The following is a 23034-nucleotide window of genomic DNA, read 5'->3' as shown; positions in this document are numbered from 1 at the left end:
AGGCTGCATCCATGGGGTCGCTACGAGTCGGACACGACTGAGCGACTTCCCTTTCACTTTTCACTCTCATGCATTGGAGAAGGAAATGGCAACCCACTCCAGTGTTCTTGCCTGGAGAATCCCAGGGGTGGGGGAACCTGGTGGGCTTCTGTCTATGGGGTCGCATAGAGTCCGACACGACTGAAGCGACTTAGCAGCAGCAGCAGAGATACAATTAGAGATATTACTTTTACTATTATTTTTAATTGTGGTAGTATACATATAACATAATATTTACCCATCTTAACCATTTTCCCCAGCTTTATTGAGGTTGTTGTTTAGTTGTTAAGTCATGTCTGACACTTTTGCAACCCCATAAACTGCAGCTGGCGGGCTCCTCTGTCCATGGGATTTCCCAGGCAAGAATACTGGAGTGGGTTGCCATTTATTTCTCCATTTATTGAGGTATAATAGACAAATAAAATTATATATATTCAAAATGTACTAATTGATGATTTATACACATTGTAAAACAGTCACCATAATCAAGCTAATCATCTCACAGTTACCTTTTTGTGTGTGTAAGAATGCTTAAGATCTACTCTCTCAACAAATTTAAAGTATACAATACAGTAGTGTTAAGCTATAGTTACCATTCTGTACATTAGATCCTCAGAAGTTAGCCATCTTATACCTGAATGTTTGTACCCTCTGTCCAACATCTTTCCATATCCCCCACCCCCAAGTCCTTGGTAACAGCTATTCTATTCTCTATTTCTATTAGCTTTTCTTTTCTTTTTTTAGATTTTACATATAGGTGATACCATTCAGTATTTGTCTTTCCCTATCTAGCTTTTTTCACTTAGCATAATGCCTTCCAGGTTCATCCTTGTTGATGTAAACAGCAGGATTCCCTTCATAACTGAATAATATTTCATTATACCAGTAATATACCATTTTTATGGTATATAGATACCATAACATTTAGGTTGTTTCCTTAAATTGGCTATTGTGAATAATGCTGCATTGGACGGGGGGTGCAGGTAGCTCTTTAAGATCCTGCTTTTATTTTTCTTGGATGTATATCCAGAATTGGGGTTGCTTGATCATATAGTAGTTCTACTTTTAATTTTTTAAGAAACTCCACAGTGTATCTATAAAGGCTGTACCAATTTACATTTCCACCATTGTACAAGGGTTCCATTCTCTCAGCAACACTTGTTATCTTTTGTCTTTTCTATATTAGACTTTCTAACAGATGTGAGGTGATGTATTATTGTAGTATTGATTTACATCTCCCTGATAATCTCAAATATGCAGATGACACCATCCTTACGGCAGAAAGCAAAGAGGAACTGAAGAGCCTCTTGATGAAACTGAAACAGGAAAGTGAAAAAGCTGGCTTAAAACTCAACATTCAAAAAACTAAGATCATGGCATCTGGTCCCATTGAATTGAGTTCACTTGCTCAGTCGTGTCCTACTCTTTGCGACCCCATGAACCGCAACACGCTAGGCCTCCCTGTCCATCACCAACTCCCGGAGTCCATCCAAACCCATGTCCACTAAGACGGTGATACCATCCAACCATTTCATCCTCTGTCGTCCCCTTCTCCTCCTGTCCTCAATCTTTCCCAGCATCAGGGTCCTTTCAAATGAGTCAGCTCTTCACATCAGGTGGCCCAAGTATTGGAGTTTCAGCTTCAACATCAGTCCTTCCAATGAACACCCAGGACTGATCTCCTTTAGGATGGACTGGTTGGATCTCCTTGCAGTCCAAGGGACTCTCAAGAGTCTTCTCCAACACCACGGTTCAAAAGCATTAATTCTTCAGCACTCTGGTCCCATTACGTCATGGCAAATAGATGGGGAAATAGTGACAGACTTTATTTTGGGGGGCTCCAAAAATCACTGCAGATGCTGACTGCAGCCATGAAATAAAAAGATGCTTGATCCTTGGAAGAAAAGCTATGACCAACTTAGCATATTAAAAAGTGGAGACATTACTTTGCCGACAAAGGTCTGTCTAGTCAAAGCTATGGTTTTTCCAGTAGTCATATGGGGATGTGAGAATTGAACCATAAAGAAAGCTGATTGGCGAAGAACTGATGCTTTTGAATGTGGTGTTGGAGAAGACTCTTGAGTGTCCCTTGGACTGCAAGATCAAACCAGTCAGTCCTAAAGGAAATCAGTCCTGAATATTCATTGGAAGGACTGATGCTGAAGCTGAAACTCCAATACTTTGGCCATCTGATGCAAAGAGCTGTCTCATTTGAAAAGACCCTGATGCTGGGAAAGATTGAAGGTGGGAGAAGGGGATGACAGAGGATGAGATGGTTGGATGGCATCACTGACTCGTTGGACATGAGTTTGAGAAAGGAGTTGGTGATGGACAGGGAAGCCTGGCATGGTGCAGTCCATGGGGTTGCAAAGAATTGGACACGACTGAGCGACTGAACTGAACTGACTGATGATTAGTGATGTTGAACACTTTTTCATATACTTGTTAGCCATTTGAATGTCTTCTTTGGAAAAAATTCTATTCAAGTCCTTTGCCCATTTTTAATCAGATTATTCTTTTTGCTACTGAATTAATTCTGTAAGTTCCCTATATATTTTTTATTAACCCTTTATCAGACATACAGTTTACAAATATTCTCTCCCATTCTGTAGATTGGCTTTTCATATTGTGGAGTCGTACAATATTTGCTCTTATGTGTCTGGATTATTTACTGAGCATAATGTCTTTAAGGTTCATTAATGTTACAGTATGTATCAGAATTTCCTTCCTTTTTATGGCTGCATAACCATTCATAGCATGTTTATAACAATTTTGATTATCCATTCATCTGTCAATGGACACTATAGTTGCTTCTGTCTCTTGGCTGATGTGAATAACTCTGCTACGAATTATATATGCTATGTACCAACGTGTCTTCAGGATTATCAGTTCAGTCAGTTCAATCGCTCAGTCGTGTCTGACTCTTTGCGAACCCATGAACTGCAGCACGCCAAGCCTCCCTGCCCATCACCAACTCTCAGAGTTTTCTCAAACTTATGTCCATTGAGTTGGTGACGCCATTCAACCATCTAATCCTCTGTCATCCCCTTCACCTTTTGCCCTCAATCTTTATAGCATCAGGGTCTTTCAAATGAATCAGCTCTTCGCATCACGTGGCCAAAGTATTGGAGTTTCACCTTCAGCATCAGGCCTTCCAATGAACACCCAGGACTGATCTCCATTAGGATGGACTGGTTGGACCTTCTTGCAGTCCAAGGGACTCTCGAGAGTCTTCTTTAACACCACAGTTCAAAACCATCAATTCTTCAGTGCTCAGCTTTCTTTATAGTCCAACTCTCACATCCATACATGACTACAGGAAAAACCATAGCCTTACCTAGACGGATCTTTGTTGACAAAGTAATGTCTCTGCTTTTGAATATGCTATCTAGGTTGGTCATAACTTTCCTTCCAAGGAGTAAGCATCTTTTAATTTCATGGCTGCAGTCACCAGCTGCAGTGATTTTGAAGCCCCCCAAAAATAAACTCAACCACTGTTTCCCCATCTGTTTGCCATGAAGTGATAGGACCAGATGCCATGATCTTCGTTTTCTGAATGTTGAACTTTAAGCCAACATTTTCACTCTCCTCTTTCACTTTCATCAAGAGGCTCTTTAATTCTTCTTCCCTTTCTGCCATAAGGGTGGTGTCATCTGCATATTTGAAGTTATTGATATTTCTCCCAGCAATCGTGATTCCAGCTTGTGCCTCTTCCAGCCCAGCGTTTCTCATGATGTACTCTGCATATAAATTAAATAAACAGGGTGACAATATACAGCCTTGACATACTCCTTTTCCTATTTGGAACCAGTCTGTTGTTCCATGTCCACGTTCTAACTGTTGCTTCCTGACCTGCATACAAATTTCTCAAGAGGCAGATCAGGTGGTCTGGTATTCCCATCTCTTTCAGGATTTTCCACAGTTTCTTGTGATCCACACAGTCAAAGGCTTTGGCATAGTCAATAAAGCAGAAATAGATGTTTTTCTGGAACTCTCTTGCTTTTTCCATGATCCAGCGGATGTTGGCTATTTGATCTCTGGTTCCTCTGCCTTTTCTAAAACCAGCTTGAACATCAGGAAGTTCACGGTTCATATATTGCTGAAGCCTGGCTTGGAGAATTTTGAGCATTACTTTACTAGCGTGTGAGATGAGTGCAATTGTGTAGTAGTTTGAGCATTCTTTGGCATTGTCTTTCTTTGGGATTGGAATGAAAACTGACCTTTTCCAGTCCTGTGGCCACTGCTGGGTTTTCCAAATTTGCTGGCATATTGAATGCAACACTTCAGCAGCATCATCTTTCAGGATTTGAAATAGCTCACCTGGAATTCCATCATCTCCACTAGCTTTGTTCGTAGTGATGCTTTCTAAGGCCCACTTGACTTCACATTCCAGGATGTCTGGCTCTAGGTGAGTGATCACACCATAGTGATTATCTGGGTCGTGAAGATCTTTTTTTGTGTATTCTTGCCACCTCTTCTTAATATCATCTGCCTCTGTTAGGTCCATACCATTTCTGTCCTTTATCAAGCCCATCTTTGCATGAAATGTTCCCTTGGTATCTCTAATTTTCTTAAAGAGATCTCTAGTCTTTCCCATTCTATTGTTTTCCTCTATTTCTTTGCACTGATTGCTGAGGAAGGCTTTCTTATCTCTTCTTGCTATTCTTTGGAACTCTGCATTCAGGTGCATATATCTTTCCTTTTCTCCTTTGCTTTTCGCTTCTCTTCTTTTCACAGCTATTTGTAAGGCCTCCTCAGACAGCCATTTTGCTTTTTTGCATTTTTTTTTTTCATGGGGATGGTCTTGATCCCTGTCTCCTGTACAATGTCATGAACCTCCGTCCATAGATCATCAGGCACTCTATCTATCAGATCTAGTCCCTTAAATCTATTTCTCACTTCCACTGTATAATCATAAGGGATTTGATTTAGGTCATACCTGAGTGGTCTAGTGGTTTTCCCTACTTTCTTCAATTTCAGCCTGAATTTGGCAATAAGGAGTTCATGATCTGAGCCACAGTCAGCTCCTGGTCTTGCTTTTGTTGACTGTATAGAGCTTTTCCATCTTTGGCTGCAAAGAATATAATCAACCTGATTTTGGTGTTGACCATCTGGTGATGTCCATGTGTAGAGTCTTCTCTTGCGTTGTTGGAAGAGGGTGTTTGCTATGACTAGTTCATTTTCTTGGCAAAACTCTACTGGTCTTTGCCCTGCTTCATTCCGTATTCCAAGGCCAAATTTGCCTGTTACTCCAGGTGTTTCTTGACTTCCTACTTTTGCATTCCAGTCCCATATAATGAAAAGGACATCTTTTTTTGCGTGTTAGTTCTAAAAGGAAGGTCTTCATAGAACCGTTCAACTTCAGCTTATTCAGCATTACTGGTTGGGGCATAGACTTGGATTACTGTGACATTGAATGGTTTGCCTTGGAAATGAACAGAGATCATTACAACGGCACACACAGTGCAGCGGCTGGGACGGTGCACATAGTGTGGCCAAGAGGAGCTACCCCACATCTGAGGTTAGGGGCAGAAGCCGGGAGGATCCCATGCTCAAGCAGCTGTGGCCAAGACGAGTTACCCCACGTCCGAAGTCAGGGGCAGCAGCCGTGAGTGCCAGGCTGCAATGGTGCAGGAACGGCCAAGAGGAGCTACCCCGTGTCCGGGGCCAGGGGTGGCAGCCGGGAGGATCAACCTCCAAGGAGCGGTGGCTGTGCGGGCGCAGGAGGGCCTAGAGGAGCTATTCCACGTTCAAGGTCAGGAGGGGCGGCAGTGAGGAGATACTCCTCATCCAAGGTAAGGAGCAGCGGCTGCGCTTTGCTGGAGTAGCCGTGAAGAGATACCCCACGTCCAAGGTAAGAGAAACCCAAGTAAGAGGGTAGGTGTTGTAAGAGGGCATCAGAGGACAGACACACTGAAACCATACTCACAGAAAACTAGTCAATCTAATCACACTAGGACCACAGCCTTGTCTAACTCAATGAAACTAAGCCATGCCCGTGGGGCCACCCAAGACAGGTGGGTAATGGTGGAGAGGTCTGACAGAATGTGGGCCACTGGAGAAGGGAATGGCAAACCACTTCAGTATTCTTGCCTTGAGAACCCCATGAACAGTATGAAAAGGCAAAATGATAGGATACTGAAAGGGGAACTCCCCAGGTCAGTTAGGTGCCCAATATGCTACTGGAGATCAGTGGAGAAATAACTCCAGAAAGAATGAAGGGATGGAGCCAAAGTAAAAACAATACTCAGTCGTGGATGTGACTGGTGATAGAAGCAAGGTCTGATGCTGTAAAGAGCAATATTGCATAAGAACCTGGAATGCCAGGTCCATGAATCAAGGCAAATTGTAAGTGGTCAAACAGGAGATGGCAAGAGTGAACGTCAACATTCTAGGAATCAGCAAACTAAAATGGACTGGAATGGGTGAATTTAACTCCGATGACCATTATATCTACTACTGCGGGCAGGAATCCCTTAGAAGAAATGGAGTAGCCATCATGGTCAACAGAAGAGTCTGAAATGCAGTACTTGGATGCAATCTCAAGGTAATGGTGACCTCCCTCAAAAGATCCCATGCATGTACTGCTACACCCAGTGCCCCCAACCCTGCAGCAGGCCACCACCAACCGACGCCTTCACTGGAGACTCCTGGACACCCACAGGCAAGGCTCCTGTGGGGTCACTGTTCCTTTCTCCTGGGTCCTGGTGAACAAGGTTCTGTTATGCCCTCCAAGAGTCTATTTTCCAGTCCTATGTAAGTTCTGGCAGCTCTATGGTGGGGTTAATCACCACCTCCTCCAAAAGGACTTATGCCATACCCACACCCAGAGCCCCTGTCCCTGTGGCAGATCACCGCCAACCTGTACCTCTACAGCAGATGCTCAAAGACAGTTCTATCTCAGTCTCTGTGGGGTCCCTGGGTCCTGGTGCACACAAAGTTTGTTTCAGCCCTCTGAGCGTCTCTGGTGGGAATGGGGTTTGATTCTAAATGCAACTTTGCCCCTCCTACAGTCTTTCTGGGGCTTCTCCTTTGCCCTTGGATGTGGGGTATCTCCTCACAGTCCCATGAACAGTATGAAAAGGCAAAAAGATAGGACACTGAAAGAGGAACTCCCCAGGTCAGTAGGTGCCCAATATGCTACTGGAGATCAGTGGAGAAGTAACTCCAGAAAGAATGAAGAGACAGAGACAAAGCAAAAACAACACCCAGTTGTGGATGTGACTGGTGATGGAAGCAAGGTCCAATGCTGTAAAGAACAATATTGCATAGGAACCTGGAATGTTAGGTCCATGAATCAGGGCAAATTGGAAGTGGTCAAACAGGAGATGGCAAGAGTGAACGTTGACATTTTAGGAATCAGCAAACTAAAATGGACTGGAATGAGTGAATTTAACTCAGATGACCATTATATCTACTATTGTGGGCAAGAATCCCTTAGAAGAAATGAGGTAGCTGTCATAGTCAACAAAAGAGTCTGAAATGCAGTACTTGGATGCAATCTCAAAAACGGCAGAATGATCTCTGTTCATTTCCAAGGCAAACCATTCAGTATCACGGTAATGCAAGTCTATGCCCCAACCAGTAATGCTGAAGAAGCTGAAGTTGAATGGTTCTATGAAGACCTCCAAGACCTTCTAGAACTAACATCCAAAAAAGATGTCCTTTTCATTATAGGGGACTGGAATGCAAAAGTAGGAAGTCAAGAGACACCTGGAGTAACAGGCAAATTTGGCCTTGGAATACAAAATGAAGCAGGGAAAAGGCTAACAGAATTTTGCCAAGAGAATGCACTGGTCATAGCAAGCACCCTCTTCCAACAACGCAAGAGAAGACTCTACACAGGGACATCACAGATGGTCAATAGTGAAATCAGATTGATTATATTCTTTGCAGCCAAAGATGGAGAAGCTCTACAATCAGTGAAAAAGGGACCAGGAGCTGACTGTGGCTCAGATCATGAACTCCTTATTGCCTAATTCAGACTGAAATTGAAGACTGTAGGAAAAACCACTAGACCGTTCAGTAGTTGGACACGAGTTTGAGCAAACTCTAGGAGATAGTGAAGGACAGGGAACCTTGGTGTGCTGCAGTCCATGGGCTTGCAAACAGTCAGATATCACTGAGAAACTGAACAACAATCTCTCTGGCTCCGGCCTTTTTTCCAGATACATTTTCACATTCCTAATTTCTATATTTATGCATTCCTTCCATTTAAAAAAGTACATGTATCTTCTTCAGGTTTTTCTATTTTAAATATATTTATTTTGTTCAAAGAAGCTGATTCTTTATCAGTTCTAAATTATATGTTTTTAAATTTTTTTTGGTTTTAATCTTTTTTCATTTCTCTAAGTTCTGCAGTTTTGTCTAAGTTTTTTAAAGAAAATCTGAATTATAATGTAATAAAATATTTTTCTTTGATATACTGTTTTTGGCTGGAGTCCATAAACTTTGTTTCCATCTTCTAAATTGCTGGCCATTTTCATTGTGATTACCTTTTTGAACCTACACTTATTTAGTAAGTGATTTATACATTTTAAAATACCTAGGGAGTTTAAATTTTTTAATTTATTTATTTTTGGCATTTACTCTTGTTTTAGAAAGTACAATCAATCAGAGCTTTTATAACAGGAAAAATATCTATGTTACAGTGTATGTACTATTTATTTGATAGCCTGATCATTTCTCTGTGTCAATAAACATTCTGCTATAACATGATTTTTAGTAGCAGCAATGTGTTTTATCTTATACATGTGTCAATGAGTCCCATTTTAGATTCTATGCCCTTTAAAGATAAATGTTTCTTGTGTATCAGTTCAATAAATAATGTTGAGGTGAACACTAATTTTAATATACGTTTTGAGTATATATCTATGATCATTCTCTTAAATTTCTAGAAGTGTAATATTTGTTTCAAAGGATAAAGACTTTTTAAAGGTTTTTGACCTATAATGCCAAATTGACTCCCAAAAATGTTATATGAATTTTCTGCCCCCAGTGGTAATGTATGGGGTCCTCATCCCTCCATACTCTGGCCAATAAGATATAACTATGCTGCTGCTGCTAAGTTGCTTCAGTCGTGTCTGACACTGGGTGACCCCATAGACAGCAGCCCACCAGGCTCCCCCATCCCTGGGATTCTCCAGGCAAGAACACTGGAGTGGGTTGCCATTTCCTTCTCCAATGCATGAAAATGAAAAGTGAAAGTGAAGTCACTCAGTCGTGCCCGACTATTAGCGACCCCATGGACTGCAGCCTACCAGGCTCCTCTGTCCATGGGATTTTCAGGCAAGAGTACTGGAGTGGGGTGCCATTGCCTTCTCCCAGATATAACTATATTGAACCTTTTATTAATGTTGTGTGAGTCACTCAGTCGTGTCGGACTCTTTGCGACCCCATGGACTGTAGTCCACCAGGCTCCTCTGTCAATGGGATTCTCCAGGCAAGAATATTGCAGTGAGTTGCCATTCTGTTCTCCAAGGGAATCTTCCTGACCCAGGGTTCAAACCCAGGTCTCCTGCATTGCAGGCAGATTCTTTACCTTCTGAGCCACCAGGGAAGCCCTGGTGACAAGCGTTTTATTAATACATAATGTCTTTGTTTGTAGACTTTTGGTTTAAAGTCTATTTTGGCTGATATTAGTCTAGCCATCTCTGTTCTCTTGGTTACAATTTGCGTGGATTTCCCCCCCATCTTTTCACTTTCAATGTATTTGTGTCTATGGATATAGAATGAGTCTCTTCTAGACCACATGTAGTTGGATCATGTGTTTTTATCCATTCTTACAATACCAGTCTTTTCATTGGAGAGTCTATTGATCGACAATTTAAGTAATTACTGATAAAAAAAAAAGGACTTTTGTCATTTTGATATTTGTTTTCTGTATGCTTTATAGCTTTGTCCCTCATTTCCCTGCATTACTGTCTTCGTGTTTAGCTGATTTTTTTTTTTTTTGAAGCAAAGTGCTTAAATTCCTTCCTCATTTTCTCTGAAGTTAAAGAGGGAACTTGTGACTTGGCTAGAGGAAGAGAGCGCTGCTTACCTCCAGCTAAAAGTTTCCACACAGAAATGGGTGCCTATTGCTTCCTGATCTTTGGCTTTGTTCCAAAAAGAAGTAAAAGGATTTCCATGGGAAATGTTCCAATTTTTAGATGTTGGCATCTAATGTTGATAACGTGCAGGTCAAACATATTGTGGACCTGATTCAGTAAGAGGGCTACCATTTTGTAACTTCTGGCACAGGGTACTGGTGAGTCAAAATAAGGCTTCCTTCCTCTGAGATTAGAAAAGATGCCTAAAGGGAATTTAAAGAGGCCTTCATTGATGTGTGTGTCCTTAATAAAGGGACATTGCCTCTTTTCCTCCTCCAACTCTGGGCCAAGATTCTGAGGGCATGGGAAATGAAGTACCAGATGGTTGCGGGGGAAAGGGGGTACAGAATTCAAAAGCAGATTCCTGTGTTCCTCCGCTAAATAGAGCTCAGCACCACGATGAGACTCAAGAATTTGTTTGGCTCAGTGTGATATAGGAGTTTTCAGCTGTGTTTTGACAGACTGGACTGAGATTGCCCCAATTGCTCCATTGAGAGGCTAGTAGTGTGATTGAGTTTAACTTGTTTAGACAGCACAGAGAGCGACAGAATCAATTTCTAGGAATGAAAGAGGGTCACAAAAGGTCAGACTCAGCTGAATTGAAAGAGTCTTTCAGATGGGGATGAAAGGTTACACATCAAGTCTTATGGACGTTCAAAACAGAATGTGTCTTCAGTTATAAAACCAGATACATTTCTTTGACCATTTGAGTTTATGGATCATGAACTGTACCCCCTACACTACCTTTTCTGATATAAATTCTATCACATTCTGTTTGATATGTAGTATTGTCATCATCGTTATTTTGTAAGTCATTTTTCATCACAACTTCAATTTTCTTTTGACACCAACAGTTACCACTCCTCATCCCAGGTTTTATTTAAAATCTAAAATTGCCTTTTCTATTTTGTAGAACTTCAGTTTTTCAGATCTGATTTTTAAAAAATGGACCGTAGCATATGAAATTGAACATATTCATATCTGTGAAAATGTATTTTTTAGAAATTCCTAAACATAATATTCATACCTGCAAAAATGTGTGTTTTTGAAATTACCAAAGCCCCAATCTATGTTGAATCTTAATGTTTACACCTGTTTTCTTAGATTTTTAAAAATATGTATGTCTAAAGTAATTAGCTTCTAATTAAAATAAATTTAAATATAAAAAAATATGTATGTCTAAATAATCACCAGTATCTTTATGTTCACAATTTGCTGCTATGGTTTTCTTTGTTTGGTTGTTTCCTCACTGTTCTCTTTCAAAGCTACTTATACACATTATACATATTTTTCTGGGTTATTGTCATTAAACTATACACTTATGTAAGACCAGATAGAGATGTATTTCAATGTCATTTAAAAGCTAATGAGTTCAAATAAATCAAAGCAATCAATACATAACTAAAGTTAAAGCTACTTGGCAAGATCATAGACATTTCTAGGATCAGCTGTATTTGTGCAACAAGTCTCTGAGGAAATGTCACCTCCTCAGGGTGCCTTGTGTATCTAAGACAGAAATATATGTCCCCCCACACACATTCTCTATCCTTTTACCTGGTGTTTGTTTTTTTTTCCTCTATGGCAATTTATCTTCATCTGACACACTATTTTACTTGTTAATAGATTCTAGGCCTGTGTTTGCAAACTTGGTCTGATTTATTCACTGATATGTATCCAATTCCTCAAACAGTGGCTGGCACACAGTGGCTCTTAAATGTTAAATCAAAATGCATTCAAAGAATCTAGAAGTTGCCTAACGCTCAGGATGTTCAATGATCCGAGTCATCAGTGACGCAGAAACATTAATTATAAGACATCTACAAGTGAGTAACTTTTTTGAGATTTTTATTTTTTAACCAGCCCTTTCCTCTTTTAACATGGTAGTTAAAATTCACTGACCCAGAAGTAGCCTCAATCTATCAATCTTTGGTCAAAGAAGAGGTTTCAGAGACAATAATACAATTATGAGTCAGCAAAAAGAGGTGGGGAACAAAGGGAAAAATTAAGTGTTAGCCTCAATTGGGCATTCCCGGGTTAGATGTCCGGATTCGCCACAGCGGTAGCAGTTGACCTCATTCATCTTTCTACAATTGATGGCCACGTGGCCAATCTCGCCACAACGGTAGCACTTGACTTGGGTGCAGTATTTTTGAATGTGGCCACTTTTGCCGCAAGAGTAGCACTTCCGCTCTTCCTGACGGTCACAATCACGAGCCAGATGGCCTGGTCTGCCACAGGTGTAACAGCAACGCTCTCCCTCTCGCTTAGGCTCGGCACAGTCTTTGGCAATGTGGCCACTTTTCCCACAGTTGTAGCAGATGTCATCGAGAAGGTCACAGTCCTTAGCATAATGACCAAATTTACCACAGCGGTAACAGATGACGGGTAGGGTGGTTGAACTACACTGAGCTCCACGGCTACGGCCTCTAGCTCCACGCCCCCGAGCTCCTCCTCCTTTAGAGCATGCCGGGGCCCAGTGGCCAACGCGTCCACACTTGAAGCACTCCTTACTGCTCATGGCTGTGGTGGGATCTGCAAGTGAGTGGGTCCACTGCTGCCCCGGAGGCCCCGGCACAACCTCTCCTTACGGCGGCTTAGACAGAACTGGCAGTTTTTCTCTAGGGGCCTCAGCGACGTCACACAAGGCTTGCGCACAGTCCCATTCTTATGTCACAGGCTTTCCAGCAGCCCCTCCCACCTGACTTTCCTCCTGTAGTTGAAGCCCAAAGCACAGCTGGGTGGTGTTTTCCGTTTTTGTTTAGTTTTCAATTAAATAAACGTTTCTTGGGTCTTGAAGTTTGAGTTTGAATCCCTTCTTGTTAACAAGGTTATGACCACTGACTTTTGCATTCTAAGGACAGAATCACAGGGTTTTGTTTCATTGTGTAAAAAATGAAGGTGAATGGTACGTTGAATATGATACGGCATGAAGCTGATCAAAAAGGCAGCTGTCACAACTATGATCATTCCTATCGCTTTTTTACGACTTGACAGATTTTTCTTCATTGATTTTTTTAGTAAGGTCAAAATGATCATCGTGTAACAGACAATTATAATAATGAAAGGAATGATAAATCCAAAAAATAATGACACATAATGCAAGACCAAGACATAATATTTAGCTTGGTTGTCCTGTGGAGGCTCAAAGCACTTGGTATTATTTTTCGCATCTTTGTAAGATTTGGACATTAAAAATGGAGAACTAGTCAAAATCACAAAAATCCAAATACCAACACACACAAACCTGGCTTTTTTCTGTGTAACCAAATTAATATTTTGGACTGGGAAAACAATTGCAATGCACCGGAAAAAGCTCATGGCTGTCATAAAGAAGATGCTACAATAGAGGTTGACATACAAGGCATAGGTGCTGAGGCGACACAAAAAGTCACCAAAGAGCCAAATGCCTTTGTGAACATAATAGACCACACGGAGAGGTAGTGTGCACACACACAGTAGATCAGCTACTGCTAAATTAATCATGTATACTTGGTAGGCTGACTTCTCATGATATGTTTTTATGAGGATATAGAGCACAAAGCCATTGCCAAAGAAGCCCACGATGGAGATCATAGAGTACAAGGTGGAATACACTTGATTTCGGAAATCATCAATAGTGTCATTGCATGCATTACTACTGGAAGAAGATACTGTCAGATTTCCAACTCCATCCATGTTTCTCTAGGAGAGTCTTCTTGGTGCCTGCAATGTATATAAAAGATCTTGTCAATTTTTGCTCTTCCATAAATTATAGGACGTACTAATGTTTCATTTTATAGTGTTGCTATGTATATATTTTTTGAAAACAGCAGGAAGCAAGAGTGGTGGGTGAATAAAAAGATATTCTTCTGGACTTTGCCCCCAGGAGAAGGGTTTGGGTCTTATGCTGCTAAGTCACTTCAGTCGTGTCTGACTCTGTGCGACCCCATAGACGGCAGCCCACCAGGCTCTCCTGTCCCTGGGATTCTCCAGGCAATAACACTGGAGTGGGTTGCCATTTCCTTCTCCAATGCATGAAAGTGAAAAATGAAAGGGAAGTCACTCAGTCGTGTCTGACCCTCAGCGACCCCATGGACTGCAGCCTTCCAGGCTCCTCCATCCATGGGATTTTCCAGGCAAGAGTACGGGCACCCAGAAATCTCCTTTCCCCCATTTCCTATCCATGTTTGCCTGATGAACTTCTTAATCTTTAAGACCTAGCTAAAAGAGCTATGCCTTATTTTAAGCCTTATTACTCCAGTGCTCTCCTATAAATCTTCCTTTTAAAAGGGTTTGTTTTTTAGAGAAAAGTTTTAAAGACAGTAGTTTCATAAGTATGAGTATCTATCTTCTATCTATCTATCATCTCTTTCTTTATTAGAAGAGCTCTAGATTCTTTCTGAGAATAAAATCTGGATGAAAATGCTTAGTTTCCCCACAAAGAAGTCTTCCTAAGTAACAGCTTCTGGGTGATGCTTGTACCTAAGGAAAATAATTAAATTTGTTATCAGTGGAACTCACTCCTTGGGGGAGAATCTTAGTCTAGAACATGGTGGACTCTATTTAGAATCACAGAACACCAAGGCTGGGGAAACTTTATAAGCTATCTAGTTATTTTAATGAGGAAAAAAGGTGAAATACATTTCCAAAATCCGCACCTAAGTTAAGGCTCTGAGGAGAACTGCAGCATATACTTCCCTGGTGGCTCAGACGGTAAAGCGTCTGCCTATGATGCAGGAGACCCGGTTTGATTCCTGGGTGGGGAAGATCCCCTGGAGAAGGAAATGGCAACCTACTCCAGTACACTCACCTGGAAAATCCCATGGATGGAGGAGCTTGGTGGGCTACAGTCCATGGGGCTGCAAAGAGTCAGACATGACTGAGCGACTTCCCTTTCCCTTTCTGGGTGAGGAAATTGTTGTACTCGCTCATCCTTGTTCTCTTCTCAGAATCACATTCAAAGTCGTACTGTTCAACAACACATGGTCATTTCTCTTATAGCAAGAGATTGTTGCTTGGTCTGGCCTAGTTCAGCTTTATCAGGGCAATAAATAAGCTCTAATCAGAAAGATATAGGGATGAGATAGTGCAGAAGTAGTGATTTCCTATGTTCCTCCATAGTCTTCTCTTTTATTCTTTAAGGAGATGGGAACAACTCATCAATTTATAATATGGTAGATAATCTTTGGTTGAAATATGATTTGTTGGCCTGTTACACAGCTCTTTCTCTCTGGTAAGAGAAGGGTTAGGGTTTGTAAAGTGGGAAGATTGCTTCAGCATGCAAGAACTGCTGGCAATGAAAGAGACTGAATTAGTCTCTGTGTCAAGGATACGTATACAGGGAGCTATGGTTGTGGTTGTAGGTGGGATATAACTTTCCAGGTTTACTACTGCTAACAATTATACTTGCTGTGAGGGTATGTCATCTATTCATTTGTCCATCTATTTTTTCCTTTCATTAAAAATGTCATTTTTGGGAGTTCCCTGGTTTCCTAGTGGTTAGTATTCCAGGCTTTCACTGAGGTGGCCTGGGTGCAATCCCTGGTTGGAGAACTGAGATCCCACAAGCTTTGCAGTGTGGCCAAAAAAAGTCATTATTTTCCACCAAGCAATGTTGATATACAGTAAAAAAAATTGAAGGTGAATCATTCTGAGGGTATATAAATAAGATCACAGAGAAAAATTAGTTCATTATTCTCAACCTACGCATTATTTCTCAGTTTGCTTTCCACTTAACCTGCCTCTTTCACCATCAATTTTCTGAATTCAGGTGCAATTGTGGAAGAAAGAGAATCTCTGTAAACTTATTCTAGCTAGCCCTGTATTGGGTTTTCTCCAAATCAGGCAGTGTTAGCCTGTGAGGCACTAGATGGTGCTGTTGAGATTTTTGATATCAATTCAGTTCAATTCAGTCACTCAGTCGTGTCCTACTCTTTGTGACCCCATGAATCTCAGCACTCCAGGCCTCCCTGTCCATCACCAACTCCTGGAGTTCACTCAGACTCATGTCCATTGAGTCAGTAATGCCATCCAGCCATCTCATCCTCTGTCGTCCCCTTCTCCTCCTGCCCCCAATCCCTCCCAGCATCAGAGTCTTTTCCAATGAGTCAACCCTTCGCATGAGGTGGCCAAAGTACTGGAGTTTCAGCTTTAGCATCATTCCTTCCAAAGAAATCCCAGGGCTGATCTCCTTCAGAATGGACTGGTTGGATCTCCTTGCAGTCCAAGGAACTCTCAAGAGTCTTCTCCAACACCACAGTTCAAAAGCATCAATTCTTCAGCGCTCAGCTTTCTTCACAGTCCAACTCTCACATCCATACATGACACTGGAAAAACCATAGCCTTGACTAGATGGACCTTTGTTGGCAAAGTAATGTCTCTGCTTTTGAACATGCTATCTAGGTTGGTCATAACTTTCCTTCCAAGGAGTAAGCGTCTTTTAATTACATGGCTGCAGTCACCATCTGCAGTGATTTTGGAGCCCAGAAAAATAAAGTCTGACACTGTTTCCACTGTTTCCCCATCTATTTCCCATGAAGTGATGGGACCAGATGCCATGATCTTCGTTTTCTGAATGTTGAGCTTTAAGCCAACTTTTTCACTCTCCTCTTTCACCTTCATCAAGAGGCTTTTTAGTTCCTCTTCACTTTCTGCCATAAGGGTGGTGTCATCTGCCTTTTTAAAAAATAACCACATTTGAAAGGTATCAAATAATTACCATCTGTCCTTTCTACCACCACTAACACTCACTATATTCTACTACAAACTCTTTCCAAAATAATTCTCTATACATTATAGCTTTCAATTATTTCATATTACTTCTCTAAAAATCTTCAATGGTCTTTCAGTGTCTTCAAATTAAAATCCAGACTTCTTGGCCTGATATTTAAGCCTCTTGGAAGAACCCCTGGAGGAGGGCATGGCAGCCCACGCCAGTATTCTTGCCTGTAGAATCTGATAGAGAGAGGAGCCTGGCGGGCTACAGTCCATATGGTCGCAGAGTCAGATACGACTGAAATGACTTAGTGCGCGCGTGTACGTGCGTGCGTGCACACACACACACAGAGTCTGGTTGCAATTGAACTTTCCTAGCTTCTTTCTACTTCTCCCTTTTTGTTCACCCTATATTTCAATAAACAACTACTTTACTATATCAGGGACATGAGCTATATGTTTTCCCGCCTATCTGTCTTTTTTCATGGTATTTCTTTTTCATGAAATGACCTTTTCTCCATCTATGTGTGTGCAAAAGCTACCCATCTTTCAGCTCTTCTTGACCTTCATGACAAAGCCTTCCTTTAGCCTCCTTCCAAGGTAATTTCTATCTTTCCTCTTCTAGGGAACTTAAAATCTGTCTTTCAGATCAGTAGTGCGTATGTGTTTGTTATCTTCCCTCATAGACTTTCTGATTGATATATAAAGGGCTCACACAGGGCCAAAACATATGTACTTTGCTCATAAATATTAATAAAATGAATGAGTAAATGAGTGACAGAGCAAGTTTATCATTTGAAAGTATTGTTTATCATTCTAAATCACTGTAAGTTATCTTTTCACTCCAATATTATTTAAAACTTTCCCAACCTCAGAGTGAATCTGTTAAGCTGCTTCCTAAAGTACTAAGAAAGGCACTAAATCATAAGGTTAACTATAATATTAAAACCCACATATCTTTACAGAGATTAATTATTTGTTTTACTTGTCTGTTAAATATTATCTTTACAGAGATTAATCATTTGTTTTACTTGTCTGTTAAACATTATAAATAATTTTGAAATTCTCAGGTGTTTGAATGAAAAATGCCAAATAAAATGGATAAATTAATAAAAAAAAGAAATAGGTCACTCTAGTACCATTAATAAATTTATTGGTCATTACTAAAAAAGCTTTCCTTGTACTTTTGATATTTAGATTTGACTGCTTATTTATAACTAAGTCAAGCTATTGACTTATATTAGGTCAAAAAAAGAAAATTTTAAAACTTTCAAACAAGTAATGAATCCTAGAAGGTTAGAGATAATTTAGTTCAAGCTACTCATTTTGCAGATGATGGTTTTACTTATCTTAAACAACATTTGATTCATTTTTATAGAATTTACTGTGATCTCCTAATAATGATATCCACACTATATGGAAACAGGGATGCTTAAGGATGCATCTCTGCATTTGAGCAGCTCATAGAATGCTGGGGGAGAGGAGTGATAGCTCAGAAGTATGAACAAGTTATAGTACAGTATGGTAAGAACTGTCTTAGCACAAAACGAATGGGCTATTAGTTGATTCATATATACAAACAATAGGGACTTCCCAAGTGCTTAGTGGTAAAGAATCTGCCTGCCAATACCAGAGATGCAGGTTTGATCCCTGAGCTGGGAAGATCTCCTGGAGTAAGAAATAGTAATCCACTCCAGTATTCTTGCATGGAAAATCCATGGACAGAGGAGCCTGGTAGGCTACAGTTCATGGGGTTGCAAAGAGTCAGACATGACTGAGCACGTATGCAAACATATACAGGCAATAAACATAAATGAAATTAATATTTAGTGCAGATGATGAAGGAAGTTACTTTGTTAAGATAAGTAGTGAATTGAAAAACAAGATTTATTTAGAAAATAGAGCCATACCTCTTTCTGGCACTGCAGTACCCTTCACGAATGTTCTTGGCTAGTGGTCAGCACTTCTTATGATATAATATCAGATGAAGCCTAAGCTGAAATCATAAGATTGAAAAGGAAGTTAATGACTTTAGAAGCAGTCCAGAGGGTCATGGGAGCTTAGCAGCCTTAACCACAGGGTGTGTGATGGGACATCATAGCTTTACTGACAGATTTAGAGCTAGTTATTGGATTCCATGTATCCTCGTTTCCACTCCACTCATTTTTACATCCTTAGGGGAAAATTTAAAATAAAGACCAGGGCTGATTACACATGTCTGCTGCTCTATTAATAGTTTCTGTATCTAGAGATGAACACAGTATTATAAAAATTCTCTTCTATGAAACCATGGTATTTTCCCTATTTTCTCTTCTAAATAGCTCTTTATAAAGTTCCAAGGAGAAATAACTTTGAACTTCATATCCAAGCATCTAGTCTGCTAGGAAGAGGAATTAGGACTTGAAAAATATCAAGTATGTCTGCCTGTGATGGCTTAGGGACAGTTTTCCTGGGAGGAATGATGATTTATAAGACTTTGGGCTCTTTTCCCTAAAAATTCATAATAATAGTTATGGACTTAATCATCAATTTGGCATATATTATATACCTTTGGATATCAACTGTTTTATAGTTTGTATAGTTAACTTTTCATGAGTGTATGTATCTTCAACTAAACTATCAGAAAATCTAAGAAAGTATAGAAAATCTCCAAGAAATGAACAAAGAAGGGCTTTCTTAAAACCGTAGCAGCCTGAATACTTGTTTCCTAAATTTGTGTTGCCCTATGGCAACTTTCATCCCTATATGCAAGGACCCCAGAGGCTGGCCATTTTTCTTTTATTTGTGGCCTGTCAACAAAATAAACATATTTCTCCAATTAATCCTTCAGTTCAGTTCAGTTGCTCAGTCATGTCCGACTCTCTGTGACCCCATGGACTGCAGCATGCCAGGCCTCCCTGTCCATCACCAACTCCCGGAGCCTACTCAAACTCATGTCTATCACGTTGGTGATGCCATCCAACTATCTCATTCTCTGTCATCTCCTTCTCCTCCCACCTTCAATCTTTACCAGCATCAGGGTCTTTTCCAGTGAGTCAGTTCTTCTTATCAGGTGGCTAAACTATTGGCTACAGCATCAGTCCTTCCAATGAATATTCAAGACTGATTTCCTTTAGAATTCACTGGTTGGATCTCCTTACAGTCCAAGGGACTCTCAAGAGTCTTTGCCAACACCACAGTTCAAAAGCATAAATTCTTTGGCTCTCAGCTTTCTTTATAGTCCAACCCTCACATTCATATGTGACTACTGGAAAAACCACAGCTTTGACTAGATGGACCTTAGCAAGTTTAAAATAGGTTGGAACTTTCCAAAGGAACTCTACTGAAAAAAAGGAAAATCAAAATGAAAATAAAGAAAATGCAAAATATGAAACAGTTTTAAAAAGTAGGAATCTGAACCCACAGCTATGATATTGATGTTTGAGTCCACCGCATATTCAGATAATCATTTTTCAAATATTCTCCAATTTCTTCTCTCTCGCAGAATTTTCCTTTCATCCCCAGGCAAGGAGTTGACATAAGTAAGCTTCTACTAGCAGTCTGGAGGAAGTAAGCATTGCAGGTGGGAAATTACTCAAACAGAGTTGGCTTTTATATTTTGTTATTCAGGCATTAGAACTTCTTTGGGGATTTAGCTTATCCTGGGGCTCTTTAATCAATAAAGATACTGACTGACTATTTAATAAAAATAACCTTTCTAATCCAGGAATTATATGATTTCAGTCATTTTCTTTAGGTGAAAATTAACTTTGGCTCTGTCACAGTTTTGTGTTTAGACAAAGCTTATATTTCTCCCCAGTGTGGAAAGAGAAAGTTTTTGAATTTCTAAGACCCATCTATGAGAAGTGTACTTTTACCAGGCTAATGTACTAATTGTCCAAGTTTATGGTAGCTGTACAACTACAATTTAGCCTTCTCTCTGTACATGGACAAGTGAGTAAAGGTCACATTGCCTGGGCAACAATGTAATGTTTCCTGAAGTTTGGGATTTTGAAGTGTCTTCCATGGTTCCTTTAGAAATTTCCTTTAGAAATTCTGAGTTTGCATATAGTAGACATTCAATACTCTTATGCTTTGCCCCTCTTTTCTTTTTGTTTACTTGAGAACTCTTGTCTCTGACATCAGCTTCTGCCAAAATTGGATTCTACCATTCTTGTCTGGGTGATTGGGTGAGGGAAAATGAGGCAATAAAGTAAATGTGTGGATATATAACTTTTGGGTTCAATTATTTATTTCAGGAGGTACTCAAATTTTTATTTGGCTCCTCTAGTGCATGTATATCTATCTATCTATCTGTCTATCAGTTTATCTATCTATCTTCATTATCATCATCATCTATCTACTCTCCTTGCATCAGCCCTTAGCCTCCATTGATCTGTAACCTGGTCAAGCTTCAGTGAACAAGTAAGTAGGAGTTCCCAAAGATAACCCGAGAATCAGTTCAGTTCAGTTCAGTCGCTCAGTCGTGTCCGACTCTTTGCGACCCCATGAATCGCAGCACTCCAGGCCTCCCTGTCCATCACCAACTCCTGGAGTTCACACAGACTCATGTCCATCGAGTCAGTGATGCCATCCAGCCATCTCATCCTCTGTCATCCCCTTCTCCTCCTGCCCCCAATCCCTCCCAGCATCAGAGTCTTTTCCAGTGAGTCAACTCTTCACATGAGGTGGCCAAAGTACTGGAGTTTCAGCTTTAGCATCATTCCTTCCAAAGAACACCCAGGACTGATCTCCTTCAGAATGGACTGGTTGGATCTCTTTGCAGTCCAAGGGACTGTCAAGAGCCTTCTCCAACACCACAGTTCAAAAGCATCAATTCTTCAGCGCTCAGCTTTCTTCACAGTCCAACTCTCACATCCATATATAACCACTGGAAAAACCTGAGAATATAAGGTCCCGATTCATATACCATACCCTTTATTTTTGCTGCAATAAAACTATTTATGAATGAGGATGACTTATATACTGTTGTGCCTTCTAAGTGTGGCCCAGGTAGAGCTAGTGATCTATAGCATCCTCAGATAGTCCCCAGGCTAGTATCTTCTATTAAATGAAAATAGTAACTGTGCCTCTTTTTTGCTTATATTAAAAAAAAAAAGCCATTCCTGATCCAATTTAATATTTCTTTCCTTTGAAGTCCTACATTATTTTGTTTGTACTTTCCTTGATAATTTTTACTGATTGTTTCATGTCATACTCATCTCTGTGGTTATTCAATTTAAACTTCACTGTTCTTTCTACTGGGCAGTCCCACTAGCCTTAAAGGGCAAAAACCAAGTATTCTTTATTTTTCATCTTAGAAAAAAAGAGCACATAAGTTAAGAGATTTACAGCTTCAATAAAGAGGAACCAGACATAAGTTGTTTGTGAACTTGATTTAAGACTTCTAGGTGTTCCCTGAGTTTCTCCCAGGTGAACATCTGAGAGAAAGTATCACTTCATTCCTCTTTGAATATATCAGCTGTGCTCAGGATACAGGTTTCTTCAGGCCCTCTAAAGGTAGCACAACAGTTTTAACTTTGATAGTGGTTTCTAAACTAAGTGCTAATTTTGCAATGTAAAGTTACTGGACTTTCTAGGGCTCAAAGGTCTTTTTTTTTTTTTTTTTTTTTCCTTGACCTTACCCGCTTTGTTTTCTAACAAATAACAACATATTCTGGCAGTATGGTCACCATTCTTCATAGCCTGCAAGGGAGAAACTGCTTAAGTCTTCTTTGTTGGTCCCTTTTATTTTATTTTTTTTAAAAATACAAATGTATTCATTTTAATTGGAGGCTAATTACTTTACAATATTGTATTGGTTTTGCCACACACTAACATGAATCCTCCACTGTTTTGCCACACACTAACATGAATCCTCCACTGGTGGACATATGTTCCCCATCCTGAACCCCCCTCCCACCTCCCTCCTCATACCATCCCTCTGGGACATCCCAGTGCACCAGCCCTGAGCATTCTGTATCATACATCAAACCTGGACTGGCGATTCGTTTCACATACGATATTATACATATTTCAGTGCCATTCTCCCAAATCATCCCACCTTCGCCCTCTCTCACAGAGTCCAAAAGACTGTTCTATACATCTGTGTCACTTGCTGTCTCGCATACAGGGTTATCGTTACCATCTTTCTAAATTCCATATATATGCATTAGAATACTGTATTGGCAGAGAAGGCAATGGCACCCAACTCCAGTACTCTTGCCTGGAG

General features: G+C 40.4%; 1 protein-coding gene and 1 pseudogene across 1 annotated transcript; both read right to left on the bottom strand.

Moving 5' to 3' along the window:
* Positions 1-11958: 11958 nt before the first annotated feature.
* Positions 11959-12660, bottom strand: LOC113887672 (annotated as a pseudogene).
* Positions 12661-12877: 217 nt separating this feature from the next.
* On the bottom strand, positions 12878-19633 carry LOC113887671 (cysteinyl leukotriene receptor 1-like). The gene is made up of 2 exons (XM_027534850.1): positions 18734-19633; positions 12878-13832 (listed from the first exon to the last, which is right to left on the bottom strand). Exon 2 carries the CDS (start codon positions 13803-13805, stop codon positions 12900-12902), a length of 906 nt encoding a protein of 301 aa, XP_027390651.1. The 5' UTR covers positions 13806-13832; positions 18734-19633; the 3' UTR covers positions 12878-12899.
* Positions 19634-23034: the final 3401 nt, after the last annotated feature.

This window comes from Bos indicus x Bos taurus, chromosome X, assembly GCF_003369695.1.
Source record: "Bos indicus x Bos taurus breed Angus x Brahman F1 hybrid chromosome X, Bos_hybrid_MaternalHap_v2.0, whole genome shotgun sequence".
NCBI classification, from domain to species: Eukaryota; Metazoa; Chordata; class Mammalia; order Artiodactyla; family Bovidae; genus Bos; species Bos indicus x Bos taurus.
This window is presented reverse-complemented; position numbering and strand designations above follow the sequence as displayed.